General features: G+C 36.5%; 1 protein-coding gene across 2 annotated transcripts in view; it reads left to right on the plus strand.

Moving 5' to 3' along the window:
• ctnna2 (catenin (cadherin-associated protein), alpha 2) overlaps window positions 1–15,782 on the plus strand; it is a 1,795,296-nt gene that overhangs the window by 1,750,911 nt on the left and 28,603 nt on the right. For both annotated transcript variants that reach the window (XM_039751821.1, XM_039751823.1), the window contains exon 17: window positions 12,756–12,890. In XM_039751821.1, coding sequence (XP_039607755.1) covers window positions 12,756–12,890 — 135 coding nt within the window. The remainder of the gene's footprint in view (window positions 1–12,755; window positions 12,891–15,782) is intronic.

Raw genomic sequence — 15,782 nt, forward strand, 5'->3', positions numbered from 1 at the left:
TTAATCTTTAGGACAAGTAGCAGATTTAAGAATTTATTAAATAAGCTCTCTTCTTAGTGCATTGACCAACAGATTTTCTATAAAGCTTTTATGTTTGCACTGGCAAGTTACATTTAAGTTGTAAATTTGTAGTGCTTTTTGTCTGTTCTGCATGAGTAGAAATTGTGCTCTTCAGAAGGTGAAGCTTGTGAAATAAACCTTTTAGTTAAAACCTTTTATTTATTTTTTTTACATATAATGTACATTTCGAGTTCTATTTCTGAAGCAGAAAAATCAATCATGGACAGTGTGCTTTTAAATGGAGGCTCAACCAAAATCATAATATGTGTCTTCAATTACTCTGACAGAACTGCGCAGTGATTTAAAAACAGAAAATTATTCATAAATGACCATAATGTTTATTAAGCATTCTGTTCACGACTCTTTTTTAGTCTCCTCATTCAAATCCAAATTTAATGCTGTCCCATTCCCAAAGCTTTTATAAAATGAAAATTGCCACACTGCCATTTAATCCTGAAGCAGAGTAATTTTAACGTTTCTAGTTCTAACCTTTTACAGCCTTATCTCTTTGTTTTATGGGCATTCCATGCACAATGTTAGTCTTCTTGTTTATTGATAAGTGTATTTAATTTCTTTGGAGCAAACACAAAGGCACAGAACATGCTTCACACTGAGTGGCTTAAATTAGATACTTTGCTGGGTTATTTTCAGGCTATGTGAGGTTTTTTATGGGTTTCCTTTAAGAAGTCTGGGTTCAACTCACCATTCGTTGTATGTAGCCTTGTTGATTTGCTTTCTGTAAATAATTTAGGTGTGGATCTACTATAAATTATGTTTTGGTGTCAACAGAAATGAATTTATTCCTTCTGCAATAATTTCTGATGTAGCTCAGTGAGAAAAGTGTTTATTTAAAACCAAAATCTATTTGGCTCGGGATTTACTGCAAATTACCCAGTGACAAATTTAAATTTAAACTTTAACTGCCTTCACTAAAAGAAACTAAAAAAACAACACAAACAAGAACAGCCCATTCAGTCGATCAAGTTAATTTGTTTAGCTAATAGCTAAATTGTCACGATATCTCATGCAGATTCTTCTTAAAGGTTTTCAAGGTTTTTGCTTCAATTACCTGTCTTGGTAGTTTGTTCCCATTTCCCACATCTATTTGCATTAAGATATGCATCCTGGCTCCAGTCCTAAATGTACTTCCCATTATTTTACACTGGTGTCCTGTTTAGTGCTGGACCTGCCTTATCAGTGCTTAAGAGAATGTTGAAAACCTGGATTATGGCCCCACATAATCTCTTCTGCTAATGGCTAAACAGGTTAATTTAGTATCTCAGAGTATGATATATCCTTAAGTCCTGGGATGAACTTGGTTGCTCCCCTCTGCACAGCTTCAAGTGCTTCTATGTCTTTTTTGTGGCTTTACAACCAGAATTGCACACAATATATCAGATGTTATCTCACTAGTGCATTATATAGTCTGTGCTGATGCGCATTGCTTAGACAATGAAAATGTTGTGTCTGCATAAACTGTTAAATCCTTTTTCAGCAGTTACTTTCTTTAGGACAGTGTCACCCATCTTTTATTTATAATTCACATTCTTTTTGCCCATATGTAGCTCATACATTTATATTAATCAGTTATTATTTTATATAGTACCTTTACCAGCATTCACAATCACAAGGAGCTTCAAAATAGAATATACAGTTGAATAATTCAGGAAAATCAGGAAAAAAATACATAGCATACATGGAAAGCACCACTGGTAGACATGAGAAGGGCCTTGGATATTTACCTGATAGATTTTACACTGTAATTGTCAAAAAGCTATACAAACATATACCTTTAATATAAAATTACAAAATTGACTGCATGACAACAGTGAAAAATAAGCATGAAGAATCTACATACATATAAAGCACAACAAAAGGATAACGCTAGAAAAAATAATAGAGTAATGGAATAGGGCAAGGTAATATTGTACAATGAGGAAGCAACAGTGAAATCGCATTGAACATCAGGAACCATGAAGACTCAAAGATAAGAGACAGCAATTAAAACGCCAATGAATCAGGGGGTTCTTCAGTCAGGATTAAAAAATGATCCTGTTGTGACCCCAATGTTGTGAGTTGGGGTTTTGGGGTTAGAAGAGTCAAAGATTTGTGAAAGCTTTATATGCTGTTAAAAGTATTATGAAGTATAGTGGAGTGTGGACCAAAAATAAGAGAATGTACAAGACAATTCAAAATCTATATTCCGGTATAGAAAAGCCATTCAATTGGTAACTTTGTCAAAGCATTTTGGCTGGCTGAAGACTCTGTAATTTTTTAATAATTCTTGAATGTATTGACAGAACTGTTTAAACCAACAACATTTGCATACATGAACACATAAATTAAGATAAATACTTAGTAAAATAGGGCAATTTTGACTTGATTAAAATAAAGAAATAATGACAATATACCATTATTAGCAGTATAAATGAGATATGGTCAGCTGACAATAGAAGAGAAGAAAACATAAACTCTGGTCAACAGTATTCCTTGAGAAAATATATGTCTTAGTCAGAACTGGATGAAATTATACCCCCAATCTCCCCCTCTCGCCAAACAAAATGGCAATGTACAATATTATATGTATGTTCTGTGAAATTTAGTAAGTTTTTTTATGTTTGGTTTCTATGGCTCCCATCATCCCTGGTAACAGGAACAGCAGGATACTAAAAAACAAAATAGAGTAGGGTCAATAACAGTTCATGTTGATCATCATGCTTGTACTATATTTTCTGCAAATGACTAAGACAGAGTTAAAATATGAATAGCAAATCTGCAGCTCTAATCAGGGTATTCTAGACTAAAGCATACGTCTTCAGGCTGGATTTAAATGTTGAAACCAATTATGTACATCTTTTATGCAAGCAGGCCGATAATTACCTCTTTATTTCCCAGTAGCCAAAACCTCCACCTCTCTGAATGTTCTGAATCCTTAGTAGACTACCTTTCTACAGATTTGGTCTCACGAGTGCATTATATAGTCTGTGCTTCTGCGCATTGCTTCGATGATGAAAATGTTATGTCAGCATAAAAATACACACACACACACACACACACACACTTTGTAGCAGACTTGGGCCAATTCAGGAATGAACTGAACAATTTCAATTTTCCAAAGTAAACAATTGTAACTATGTCTGTATAATTATGTACTCATCCAAACCTTCACTTTCTAAATAATTTTTCATGCCTGTCCTTGAAAACATTTCTGTTCCCACTAAACACCTTACATTTTTTTACAGTATATTGGAGTTTTAGTGCAGCAGGTCACACATCTTCCTCTGCCTTGTGTTGCAGTTGTCCCCTCAAAGATTTGATGCATTTTTATTTATTTATGTATTTTATTATTACTATTAAATTAAATGTATTTATATATTTTTAATTTCACATCCACAATAAATTAAGTACTTACTTACATTTTCATACCAGCTTTTTTCCAGCGCTGGGGGCAATGCCTTTCTTGAGAACCATTCATACAGAGCAGGAAACAGTCTGCATAGGGCACTCACTTGTACCTATACCATTCACAGTGTTGAATCAACCTAAAAATCACATTTATTGTAATGCAAGTCGAAAATTGTGGAACAGTGACATTTGATCGATGTGAAGAGGAGAAGGGGGTTCCCCACAAGAAACTGTAAGTGGCAGCATGGTGTTGCATGATAAAAATTCATTTGAAAAGTGAAGAAGTGAACAAGGTCCCTGTGTGAAACTGCAAGTGGCAGTGTGGTGTGACGCAGAGTGATGTAATACAAACACATTTGAGCAGTGGGGCCCTGTGAAACATATGGGAACGTATGGAATTTGTGTTAGTGCTCTTACTAAAATGTACTGTATGTTATAAAAGACTAAACTGATTAATAATATAAAAAATGTGTGGTTCTATATTATTTATAAACAGCCCTTTGTAGATAAAGTAGGAAAAGTGGCCTATCCTATTACCCTACTAGTAGCAGAATAATGTACACATGTAGATTTACTACATATGTCAAGACAAACAATTTCATTCGCCAAAGAATACAGCAAAATTCAAAAATCATATTAACATGTAGAACAATTGGTATAAACGATGTTACATTTGTATGCCAATGAATAAAAAAAAATCAATTTCTATTTATTTATTAATACTGCCTGTGTCATTATTGACTTTCTTGGAATCAAAAAAAGATTTTGGTAATTTTGTACATTATCTTGCATCTCTTTTGTATAGAAAAAAATGTAAGTCCTTTGTTTATTAAGCATTCTGACACCTAGTGTGGAGGCGTAACATGCAGTGTGTGGGATTGAAATATAGAGGCTTCAGATCCTGGGTGTATTGAACCATTTTGATTAACTTAAAATACATTGGGGGAAAAAGAATGTTTGTTGTTTAGAAATGAGCAGCTTAGTTACCAGCAATGGAAAAATCAGATTTCAAAGTATACAATAAAATGGAGCACTAACCCAAAACAAGACATTTCAGCTAAAGAAAGTCTTGAACCTTGCTGTTGAGCTGTATACATCCCCAAGCTAAACTTAAAGTTACTTGCTCTCTCTTCACCTTTCCCTCTCACTGCCTCTAAAGCTGTCACTCTCACATACTGTAGGCTTTTCCAGTGGAGAAAGTAAATTCTCTAGTGCAGCTCATGCTAACACCCATGATTCATATTCTGTCCCTTAAGTGCCAGAGACAGTTGGTTTACCAGCTAATTGTCTCCTGATTTTATACTTTGCAGTGAAATTGTTTCTCTTAATTATTCTCTCATGCATATGAATTCATTTTCTTGCTCTGTCAAACAGAAAGCACTCCGCAAGGTATTTAGGTAGCTATTTACGACTTAACTATTTTAGTTTGTGAATATGTTTGTGCAGCCTTACCTTCTCTAGAAATATATTTACTCCTTGTAAAAGTGGAAATTATATAAAATGTCCTAACATAATTACTTCTCCCCAAAATCTTCCCCAATGAATTAATAAGCCAGTTTGCATTTACCTAGAAAAATTCCCAAAAGTAAAAAATTAAACTTCATACAGTGCTATCCCAGGACAGAACCCAATTTTTCACCTCCTTAAACATTTTGTTAGTGAAGGACTTAATATATTTTGAAAATGCGTTCTCCTTTATTAACCTTATGGTGAAAAACACTATGTGATGTCTAAGCTAATTACTGATACAGAGAAATTCAAAGTTAAAGACATCATTAGTCAGTACACAGCAGCTCTTGATGATTTGACTGCAAATGTGACACTAAGTTGGGGAAAGGAGATTCAATCAAGATAGTTTGTCTAGAACTTCACGGAGATGAATAGTATAAGGAACAGTGCATAAGATTATTATTACACCCAAAAATCTTTCACTGTGTTCCTACCATGTCTAGGAACAACTCACTAAAAACACGGGGAAGATGTGCACTCCAGCTGAAGAAAAATAAAAGTTTATTGATTTATTTATTTTATAAGTGTGCCTCCATGTCCAATCTGTGTCGGGTTGGCCCCATATATAGCACCTTTTTACAGTATGTATTTGAAAAATATGTGTGATATCTAAGATAATAATATGTAAGATAATAAGACAGAAAAAGAAACTAAGCAAAAGACTTGATGCTAAGAAAAGATAGAAAGGCAAAATTGCTATTATCATTTCAAGAGCTCAGTACCTAAGACTGACTGATTAATTTATATATCTTGCTACCATTTTGAGTATTGCATTATTACATTGCATAACAGCAGCAAGTAGTGTTTAGAGAAGTGCTTCCCAACCTTTGCGGTGTCATGAGCCAGTTTTTCACATGCCAGTGTGTTCGTGACACACCTCTGGTCCCCCTCTGTGAATTTAGTATGACCACCAGGGGGTTATCTGACGCTCTCACCAGAGCTTTAAATGAACTAGGCACAATCATCAATGTTTTACCTCCTTGAATAATAAAGCATGGTCATCAGAGCAGGTTTTCGGGAGGTCATCCAAGATCCATTCATCTGCAATCATTCCACTATGAACTGAGCAGAGTGGTGATTCTCGGGGCAGGCGCAGCTCACCAGCATAGGTTGGGAAACACTGGTTTAGAGAAGCATTATAGCCTATATATAGATACTACGTGTTAAAACAATGTGACCATGGGTATGACATTTTTGGTATTTCTGACTAGATTGTAATGTTAACTTACTTTAATTATTCATTTAGATGCGCAGTGAAACAATATGTGCTCTGCAGCCTCATCTGTGGTTCTGCTGGAGTAGTGTCAATGTTGTATGGCACCTTTGCTATACACTGAAAAATAAATTTTCAATGGCTCTTTTTTAACAACTTCCTTAACAGTAGTTCTTTTCACCTCATATTAACTCAGTGTGATGGCACACTATTTAGTCCATTCCCATCCATCCATTATCTTAACCCACTTACGCAGGGCAGGGTTGCAGGATAGCATGAGCCTGTCCCAGCAATCATTGGTCGCAAGGCAAGAACAACAGCTGGAGCGCCATTTACACCGTTTAGTGTGAATGCATATTTTACAGTCCATCTTTTTGAAATGAAGTTTCCATTTCTTTCAACCTCACACTGATTGCGGCAATGTAATCATAATGGTGAGCAACAAACATAGCATACAGCCGATGGCAGTGCATCTTTCACTTTTGCGATTAGCCCAGTGATGTCCATGAATGTTAGTGAATTGCAAAGTATAATGTGGTTTTACAGAAAGGTTCTTTCTTTGCAACAGGTTATTTTTATTTTGTTAACACATCTAAAGTGTTCCGTGCACACACACAACACACATTTATACATTTAATTGAAGCCTTTTTAGGAGTTCAGTCCTCAAAGGTTTATCCATTGTGACCACTGGCTTGCTGTCTGTTGAACCAGTTTAACAAGCACACTGTTGATTTTTGCTGTCTAAATCCCCGCTTCTACTCTGAGCTTCACCTTCATGAGGTGTTGCATTGGTTTTGAAAAATCACATTCAGATATATGTGTACATTTAGCTCTGAGAGACTAGTTATTACCAAAAAAAGTCAGATCAATAACTGCAGTTCATCAGATTCTTTTGGTTACTGTGTACCTCAGTTACTCCAACACCTAATGCAAACACCCTTTAAAAGCCATCAAAGCTCTGTCTTTGCTAAATGGACTGGTAGATTATTAAAGATTCCCATCTGCCTTTGTGCAAAGAAGTGCTTCTTGAATTCCTTCATGAATGTGCTTCCCCTTGATTGGTGACTTCAAGCATGTAATTTACTCATTCACTGAAAAAATATTCTGTCTGACCTTAGTTGTCAACCTGTCCATCACCATTGCAAACAGGAAAGGGCTCAGAGCTGATCCTTGATATAATCCCACCTCCACCTTGAATTCATCCACCACTCCTACTGCAGACCTCACCACTTTCACCAGGCTGTCATTCCTACTGCACACCTCCTCCAGCCCCACATACTTTTCTGCTACTCCTGACATCCTCATACAGTACTAAAACTCCTCCTTTGGCACCCTGTCATATGCTTTATCTAGCTCTCTAAACATGCAATGCAATTCCTTCTGACCTTCTCTGTACTTCTCCATCAACACTCTTAAAGGGAACATTGCATCAGTAGTGCTCTTTCCTTGCATAAAACCATATTGCTGCTCAAAGATCACCTCCTCTTCTCTCAGCCTAGCATCCATCATTCTTTCCCATATGGTGCGGCTAATCAGCTTTATACCCCTGTAGTTACTGCAGCTCTGCTCATCTCCCTTATTCTTAATAATTGGTACTAATGTACTTAACTCTACTGCCACCTCACCTAAACATCTTCATGCCTCCACTGGTATATGGTCTGGGCCAACTGCTTTTCTACTTTTCATCCTCTTCAGTCTTGCTGATCAGTTCTTTCCGGGTTACTATCTCCATTTTATCCAACCTACACTCTCTCTCATTTTCTATATCCATAAGTTCCTTAAAGTCCTCCTATCACTTTTTCAACACGTTCTCCCTGCTTCTCAGCAAATTTCCATCTGTATCCTTTATAACCCTGACCTGCAGCACATACTTTGCAGCTTGGTCCCTCTGGCTGGTCAATCTGTGTTTTTCTCCTTATTCTGTGTCCAGTTTCTCCTATATCTCAATATACAACTTTTCCTTAGCCTTCGCCACCTCTCTCTTCACCTCACATTACATTTCTTTGTATACCTGTCTGCTTTCAGCATCTCTCTGGATATCCCAATTATTTTCCCTAACATCTTCCTCTTTATGCTTTCCTGTACTTCCTCATTGCACCACCAAATGTCTGTCTTACTTGCTCTGTCTAGATGTCACACCAAGCATATGATAGTGAAATTTATGCAAACATTATCCACTGACAACTTACTGTGTTTCACTCAGATCTAAACAAGTTTCCACAATGTGTACTAGCTTATGTCTTCGATGCACTTCTATGTGGATTTATTAATTAATAATACCTTTGACGCAGACTACTGATGGGATTTCTAGAAGGTACTGATGGTCCTAAGGTTGACTAAATGTTCTGAAGTTATTTGTGTGAAGATCAATCAATGTCACCATCTTACTCTAACTAGTTACTTTATTTGAATTCTGGAATTTAGACGGTCAGTCCACACTCATGCTGCTGTCTTTTGCAATCAGGAACCACTGGCCAGTAAAAACAATTTGCACAATGCATCAGCAAACCACACTAGGAAACCCTAACTCATGTGAAGCCCCCAGTCATTAATGCTTCTCCATTATTTGTGACTGTGAAGATGCTTTATTTACAACACGATTCAGCAAACCATCTCCATGCCATGCCTCTGCCTCCAAAGTGCTTGATTTTAACTTCTTCTTTCGGCTGCTTCCATTAGGGATTGCCTCAGCTGATCATCTTCTTCCATATTATCCTTTCTTCTGCATCTTGCTCTGTTACACCCACCACCTGCATGTCCTCTCACCACATCCATAAACCTCCCCTTAGGCCTTCCTTTTTTCCTTTTGCCTGGCAGCTCTATTGTTAACATCCTTTTCCCAATATACCCAGCATCTCTCCTCTGCACATGTCCAAACCAACACAATCTCGCCTCTCTGACTTTGCCTCCCAACCATACAACTTGAGGTGACCCTCTAATGTACTCATTTCTAATCCTGACCATCCTCGTCACACCCAATGCAAATCTTAACATCTTTAACTCTGCCACCTCCAGCTCTGTCTCCTGCTTTCTGGTCAGTGCCACTGTCTCCAACCAATATAACATAGCTGATCAAACTACCGTCCTGTAGACCTTCCCTTTCACTCTTGCTGATAACTGTCTGTCACAAATTACTCCTGACACTCTTCTCCACACATTCCACCCTGCCTGCACTCTCTTTTTCTCCTCTCTTCCACAATCCCCATTACTCTGTACTGTTGATCCCAAGTATTTAAACTCATCCACCTTTGCCAACTCTATTCCTTTCATCCTCACCATTCCACTGACCTCCCTCTCATTTACACACATGTATTCTGTCTTGGTCCTACTGACCTTCATTCCTCTCCTCTCTAGAGCATATCTCCACCTCTCCAGGGTCTCCTCAACCTGCTCCCTAGTATCGCTACAAATCACAATGTCATCAGCATCCAGGTGTCTTCCCTGTCATAACTGAAAAACTTATTTCAGAATAATGTTTTACTTTAAATATTAACTCTATTATATTTTGAATGATATAGTTTTTTGTAATATTATTTTCTTTGGTAGCACCTGTGAATTTCTGTTCACTTTGGAAGGGGATATACTATTTGAGTGTTGAATTTTCTTGTACAATTTTGCACAGATTTCAAGAGTATACAACAGATCTCTTCAAGGCAAGGATAAGTTTTGAATCAGGTAAACAGAAAAGAAACAGATGAAGTCGAACAACAAAAATCATTTAACACAAAGCTTAGAGCCGCATGTATGAAAAGACAGAGAGCTTGTCCTTCAGGCACTTTGAACATATTCTCAGAGAGTTTTTTTAATGTGACCTAATTTTCTTACTTTTTTTACAAGGTCTTACTATTACACTATATAAATTATTGCTTATAAAAAACAGTTTACAAATTGATTTTAACAGTGTTTTTGAAGTTCAGGCACTATAATTTTGAAATCAAAGTAATTCATTATTTTTTAAGACTTGAAATAGAAAATTACTGCAAGGTTGATTTGGCAACATTTAAACTTAAAATGTAAATCAATAAATGAATGGTGCGATATTGCTTGTTACACGGTCAGCTAGTGACATATGGCTGTTTCGTGCTCCTCACACGTTTCAGTGGCTGTCCCTTGCATAATAGATTTGAAAATTAACAACTTGGAACCTGTTGTTTTTTTATGATTGTATTAGTTCTTATAATGAGTGCATTTACTGGAACCAATGTTTTTTTAGTTTAATAGTGCCATACTTCAATAACTGTGTTCCTCAGAGAAAAGGAAAAAAGAGAGAGAGAGAGAACACTTTGAGTTTTCTTTCTTAATTTTGCTGTTTTGATTGGTCTTTCAAAGTAAATAAATGTAGGGCAATGCATTCAGCTGTTAAATCATTTAAATGTGGTTACTTAAGTTTTTTCTTCTTATTTTTAGTGACCCACTAATTTATATCCAGTGAGTGTATTTACAGTATCTAATTTTTGAATTAATGTGTTATTCTCGCTAAATGTTATCAATCAACAAGCAAAAATTAAAATAGCCATTTTCCATTCTTGCAGTAATTGTAGGTCTATTTAGAACTGCTTCAACTTAGTGACATTTGCAGAGTTTTCAAGCATATATTACTGGGGTTAGTTTCTGCTAAAGTATTATTATTATTATTATTATTATTATTATTATATCAGATGATTTTATTGAAATAAATTACATATGTGTGTGATTAAACAGGGCAATATTTATGTACAATCGAGAACAAAAAGATAGAGAATATCACACTAAAATTTAGATCAAGACTTACATGGTCCATTCCGACACTTCGCCTTCCTTTATTCCTCATGTATTCTGTTACAGACTTACTCTGTTTCACATTATCTTTGTGAATATAGTACTTTAACAGGTGGAGGGCCAGAAGTCCTGTGCCAATCCTATGATACAGCAAAATATGTGGTTCATCTGTAATGACAAGTTAACCAAGACATGATGCAGCAGAACATCTCCATAGCATGCCTCTGCTTGATTGCTAGCATGACGATCATATTGTGGACTGCACAAACATAAAAAAGCTCCTATCAGGCAGAAATTTTTAATTTGTTGTTTTCATTGTCCGAAGAAGGTTGCTCCAGACCTCCTGAGGATTGTACAGATGTGTTTTTTTGGCAAATCTGTGGCAGTTAATCTCTGCCTTGTTAGTTTGCCATACATTTCTTTTTGTCTAGCATCTCTCTAACAGAGAAAGCAGCATGCAGATTTGAAGGTATAGTGTGGTCTGAATTCATTAGATGTTTTAAGTATTTATCTTGTAACCATGCCTGTTCTAAAGGATAGCTGGTCTAATGACTAGTGTTCTATACTTTCTCTATGTGGACATTATGGCTGTGCAAGTGGATTGGTAAATTTGCTCACACTGATAGACATCAACTTTTCTTTTTTAAAATTTTTTCTGCAATGGTATGGCTATAATGGCTCAGTTTGTATTCTTAACCAAAGTATTGAAACAGTTGACAATTGAAAAACACAGCAGGCTTCCAAACAGAAAAAAGCTATGATCAAAATTCATAGCAATTTTAAAAAAATCAGACAGGCTGCAGGTAATTTTTTGCAAATCTATACACGCTGTACACTCTGTTTGTAAACTTTAGCAAAAAAAAAAAAAAATCTCTGCAAAAAAAAAATCAGGTCTGCTTAAATGGTTCTGTAACACAATTACTTGCTGTTAGTTTTTATTTTTGACTTAACACATAATTGGATGTTTTTGCCAAACTCCTCATTTTTCTACATAATCGCTGTCAACGTCAGCAGCTTTGTGCCAGTGGGAAACAAGAGCTTGTATCCCCTTCTTGTACCAGTCGGCATCCTGCATTCATAACCACTTCTTCATGTCTTGGATAACTGCATCACTCCCAAACCATTTCCCAAGGTGCCAAAGATGTGCAAATACACTTCCTAACTGACTGAGAGTGCTTGTTACTGATTCCTTCTCTGCCTCAAGAAATTCAATAACAGCTCATTGTTTAATCACAGGTGGCCTGGTTTCCTTCTATAATCCAAAAACATGCAGATTAAGTAGATGGGCAATGCTCAATTGTCCCCAGTGTGTGTGCGTGTGTGTTTTCTTTTTACTATGGGCCAGCACCCTGTCCAAGGGTTCTTCCTGACTTGCACCAAATGTTGCTGGTATAGGCTCCAGCCTTCCCACGTTCCTGTGCTGACTTGATGGCTGGCTGTTTGTCCACATAACCAGACATTGTTTTTTAGCACTCAACATCATTCTGAGAGCCATTTACATGTCTGCCTGAAAATTGATTTTTTCAATACACTGCAGTAGTAAGTGGGACTTTTCCATCTATCTATCTATCTATCTATCTATCTATCTATCTATCTATCTATCTATCTATCTATCTATCTATCTATCTATCTAAACTTGTTTTGACTGAAGTATAAAATATGATGCAAAACTGCTTGGACAGCACTATTTCAAGCTGTAATAAAATAGAAGTAAAAATAAAAGTTTGGTTGTTTTTTTGGTTTTAATAAATAATGCTGTTTTTCACAGCACTCACATCTCTTACCATGACATTATACTTTGTTTTCCTAGTGTCCAGATTCAGCCTGCAAACAGGATCTGCTTGCATACCTTCAACGCATTGCTCTGTACTGCCATCAACTCAACATCTGCAGCAAAGTGAAGGCTGAAGTCCAGAACCTGGGGGGCGAGCTCATTGTGTCTGGGGTGAGTTAAGAAAATAAAGTATTTGCTTTGCAGAACTTCAAAAATAACTTTGCATAGGTGCTGCAATTATGTGGCTAAGGAGTTAAACTGGAAGCAGGACCATGAAGTTCAATATGTACCAAACTGCATATCACTAACATGTGAACCTATGCTCGTAACTTTTAAATTAAAAAAATCATGTAGTACTGTATTCAAAAAGCAGTATAGAAGGCACTTTATGAAATAGCGACAAATGACCATTAGGGCTATTCAGAACTCACTATGTTCATTTATAAGTGGTCACTATTTATTATTTTAGTTGAACATGTTTAACATCAATAACAGATGTGAGCAAACAAACTTTAATGTTCAGTATAATCATTGCTCTATGATCTAGTAACTAAGCCAACACAAGAATGCTGGCAGCAAGTACTCCACTTGTAAAACTGTGTTATCAGTTTTACCCTTAACATGACACACCTAAATCATCACTGGGGTAGCAAATTGGTTTTAGAAGTCACAGAAGCCCCTGTCTGGGATTTCAATAGATTGTAGTATAAATGCATCTTTTCTAGAAGGTCTAACTTGTGGTGAGTCAGTATCATGGCCTAACCTACACATTGCAGGCAAAAGAACAGTCCAAATATCTGTGTGAAAAGGTGAATGAAAAGCACAAATCAGGGGATGGAAACAGCAAAATTTCCAAGTCACTAAATACTCCTTGGAGTCCAGTTAAATCAATCATTAAGTAATGGAAAGAGTATGGCACAGCTGGAAATCTACCTAGAGCATTTCATCTGGAAAAACTGAGCAGTCATGCAAGAAGAAGAGTAGTAAGGGAGGCCATCAATAGCTCTGAGAGAATTTCAGACCACAGCGGCTAAGATTTGAGAGACTATGCAGAAACATCTGTTACCCAGAATACTCTGATGAGGTGGGTAAGTGAGTGAGCCACCTAGAATGATGGATTAGATTACAACCCTAATTCCAAAACAGTTGGGATGCTGTGTAAAATATAAATAAAACAGAATGCAATGATGTGCAAATCTCATAAACCCATATTTTATGCACAATAAAACATAGAAAACATATCATATGTTTAAACTAATAAAATGTACCTCTTTAAGAAAATAATAAGGCCATTTTGAATTTGATAACAGCAACACATCTCAAAGAAGTTGGGACAGGGCCATGTTTATACCACTGTGTAGCATCCCTTCTTCTTTTAACAACAGTCCGTAAACATCTGGGAACTGAGGAGACCAGTTGCTGGAATTTTGGGAGAGAAATGTCCCATTCTTGTCTGATATAGGATTCTAGTTGAATAACATTCCTGGGTCTTGTTTGTCATATTTTTCGTTTCATTATGCTCCAAATATTTTCAATTGGTGAAAGGGTCTGAACTGCAGACTATGAAGCCATGCTGTCCTAATAGATTCAGTATGCTGTTTAGAATTGTCTTGCTTAAATACATATGTAAGGCCTTCCCTGAAAAAGATGTCATCTGGATGGGAGCATATGTTACTCTAAAACCTGTACAGTATATACCTTTCAGCTTCGATGGTGTCTTTCCAGATGTGCAAGCTACCAATTCCATAGGCACTAATGCACCCCCATATCATCAGAGATGCAGGCTTTTGAACTGAGTACTAATAACAAGCTGGATGGTCCCTCTCCTCTTCAGTCCGGGGAATGTGGCATCCATGTTTTCCAAAACAAAATTAAAATTTTGATTTGTCTGACCACAGAACAGTTTTTCACTTTGCCTCAGACCATTTTAAATGAGCTTTGGCCCAGAGAATATGGTGACATTTCTGAATCATGTTCATATTTGGCTTCTTCTTTGCATGATAGAGCTTTAACCTGCATTTGTGGATGGCACGGCAAGCTGTGTTCACAGACAATGATTTCTGGGAGTGTCCCTGAGCCATTGCAGTGATTTCCATGACAGAATCAGGCCTGTTTTTAATGAAGTGCCTCCTGAGGTCCAGAAGATCACAGGCATCCAATATTGATTTTCGACCTTGTCCCTTGTATGCAGAGATTTCTCTCTTTGATGATATTATGTACTGTAGACGTTGAGATATTCACAGTGTTCGCAATTTTTTGCTGAGAAACATTGTTGTGAAGTTGTTCCACAATTTGTAGATGCAGTTTTTCCAGATTGGTGAACCCCTGCCCATCTTTAATTCTGAGAGACTCTGCATCTTTAAGATGCTCTTTTTATATCCGATCATGTTTCCAATTAACCTAATTTGCAGCAAAATGTTTCTCCAGCTGTTTCCTTTTAGTATCACTTATTTTTCTAGCATTTTGTTTCCTCTGTCCCAACTTTTTTGAGACATGTGGTGCCATCAAATTAAAAATGACATTGTTGTTTTCTTAAAATGGTAATTTTTTTCATTTTAAACATTTGATATGTATTCTTTGTTCTATTATGGATAAAATATGGGTTTAGAAGGTTTGTATTTTGTTTTCATTTACATTTTACATAGCGTCCCAAATTTTTTGGAATTTATTTATTTAGTTTATTTGTGCCCAGGGTGGACTTTGGTTTTTACAGAAGCTCTTTCAATGAATAAATACATAAACAGATAGATAAATAAATATACAGTATACAGTATAAAGAGCCCCAGTAGCATTTCTTGATAGACTTTGCTGAATAATTTGTTAGTTAAAAATCCTTTGTGTTAGTGGGTCAGAGAGGAGATGTGTAGCATTGTTCATAATGGCATAAAGTTTTATTTTAATTCTTTCCTTTGTTTCTACCTCTAGGGGGTCCAGAGTGTGTCCCATAAGTGAGACTCCCCCCCCTTTTAATAAGCTTTGTTGATTTGGTGGGCCTCTCTGGAAATTATGTCACTGGTCCAGTCCCCTGCAGAGTAGAAAATCACACTAGCTGTAACAGAGGGA

Source organism: Polypterus senegalus, chromosome 4, assembly GCF_016835505.1.
Source record: "Polypterus senegalus isolate Bchr_013 chromosome 4, ASM1683550v1, whole genome shotgun sequence".
Lineage (NCBI taxonomy): Eukaryota > Metazoa > Chordata > Cladistia > Polypteriformes > Polypteridae > Polypterus > Polypterus senegalus.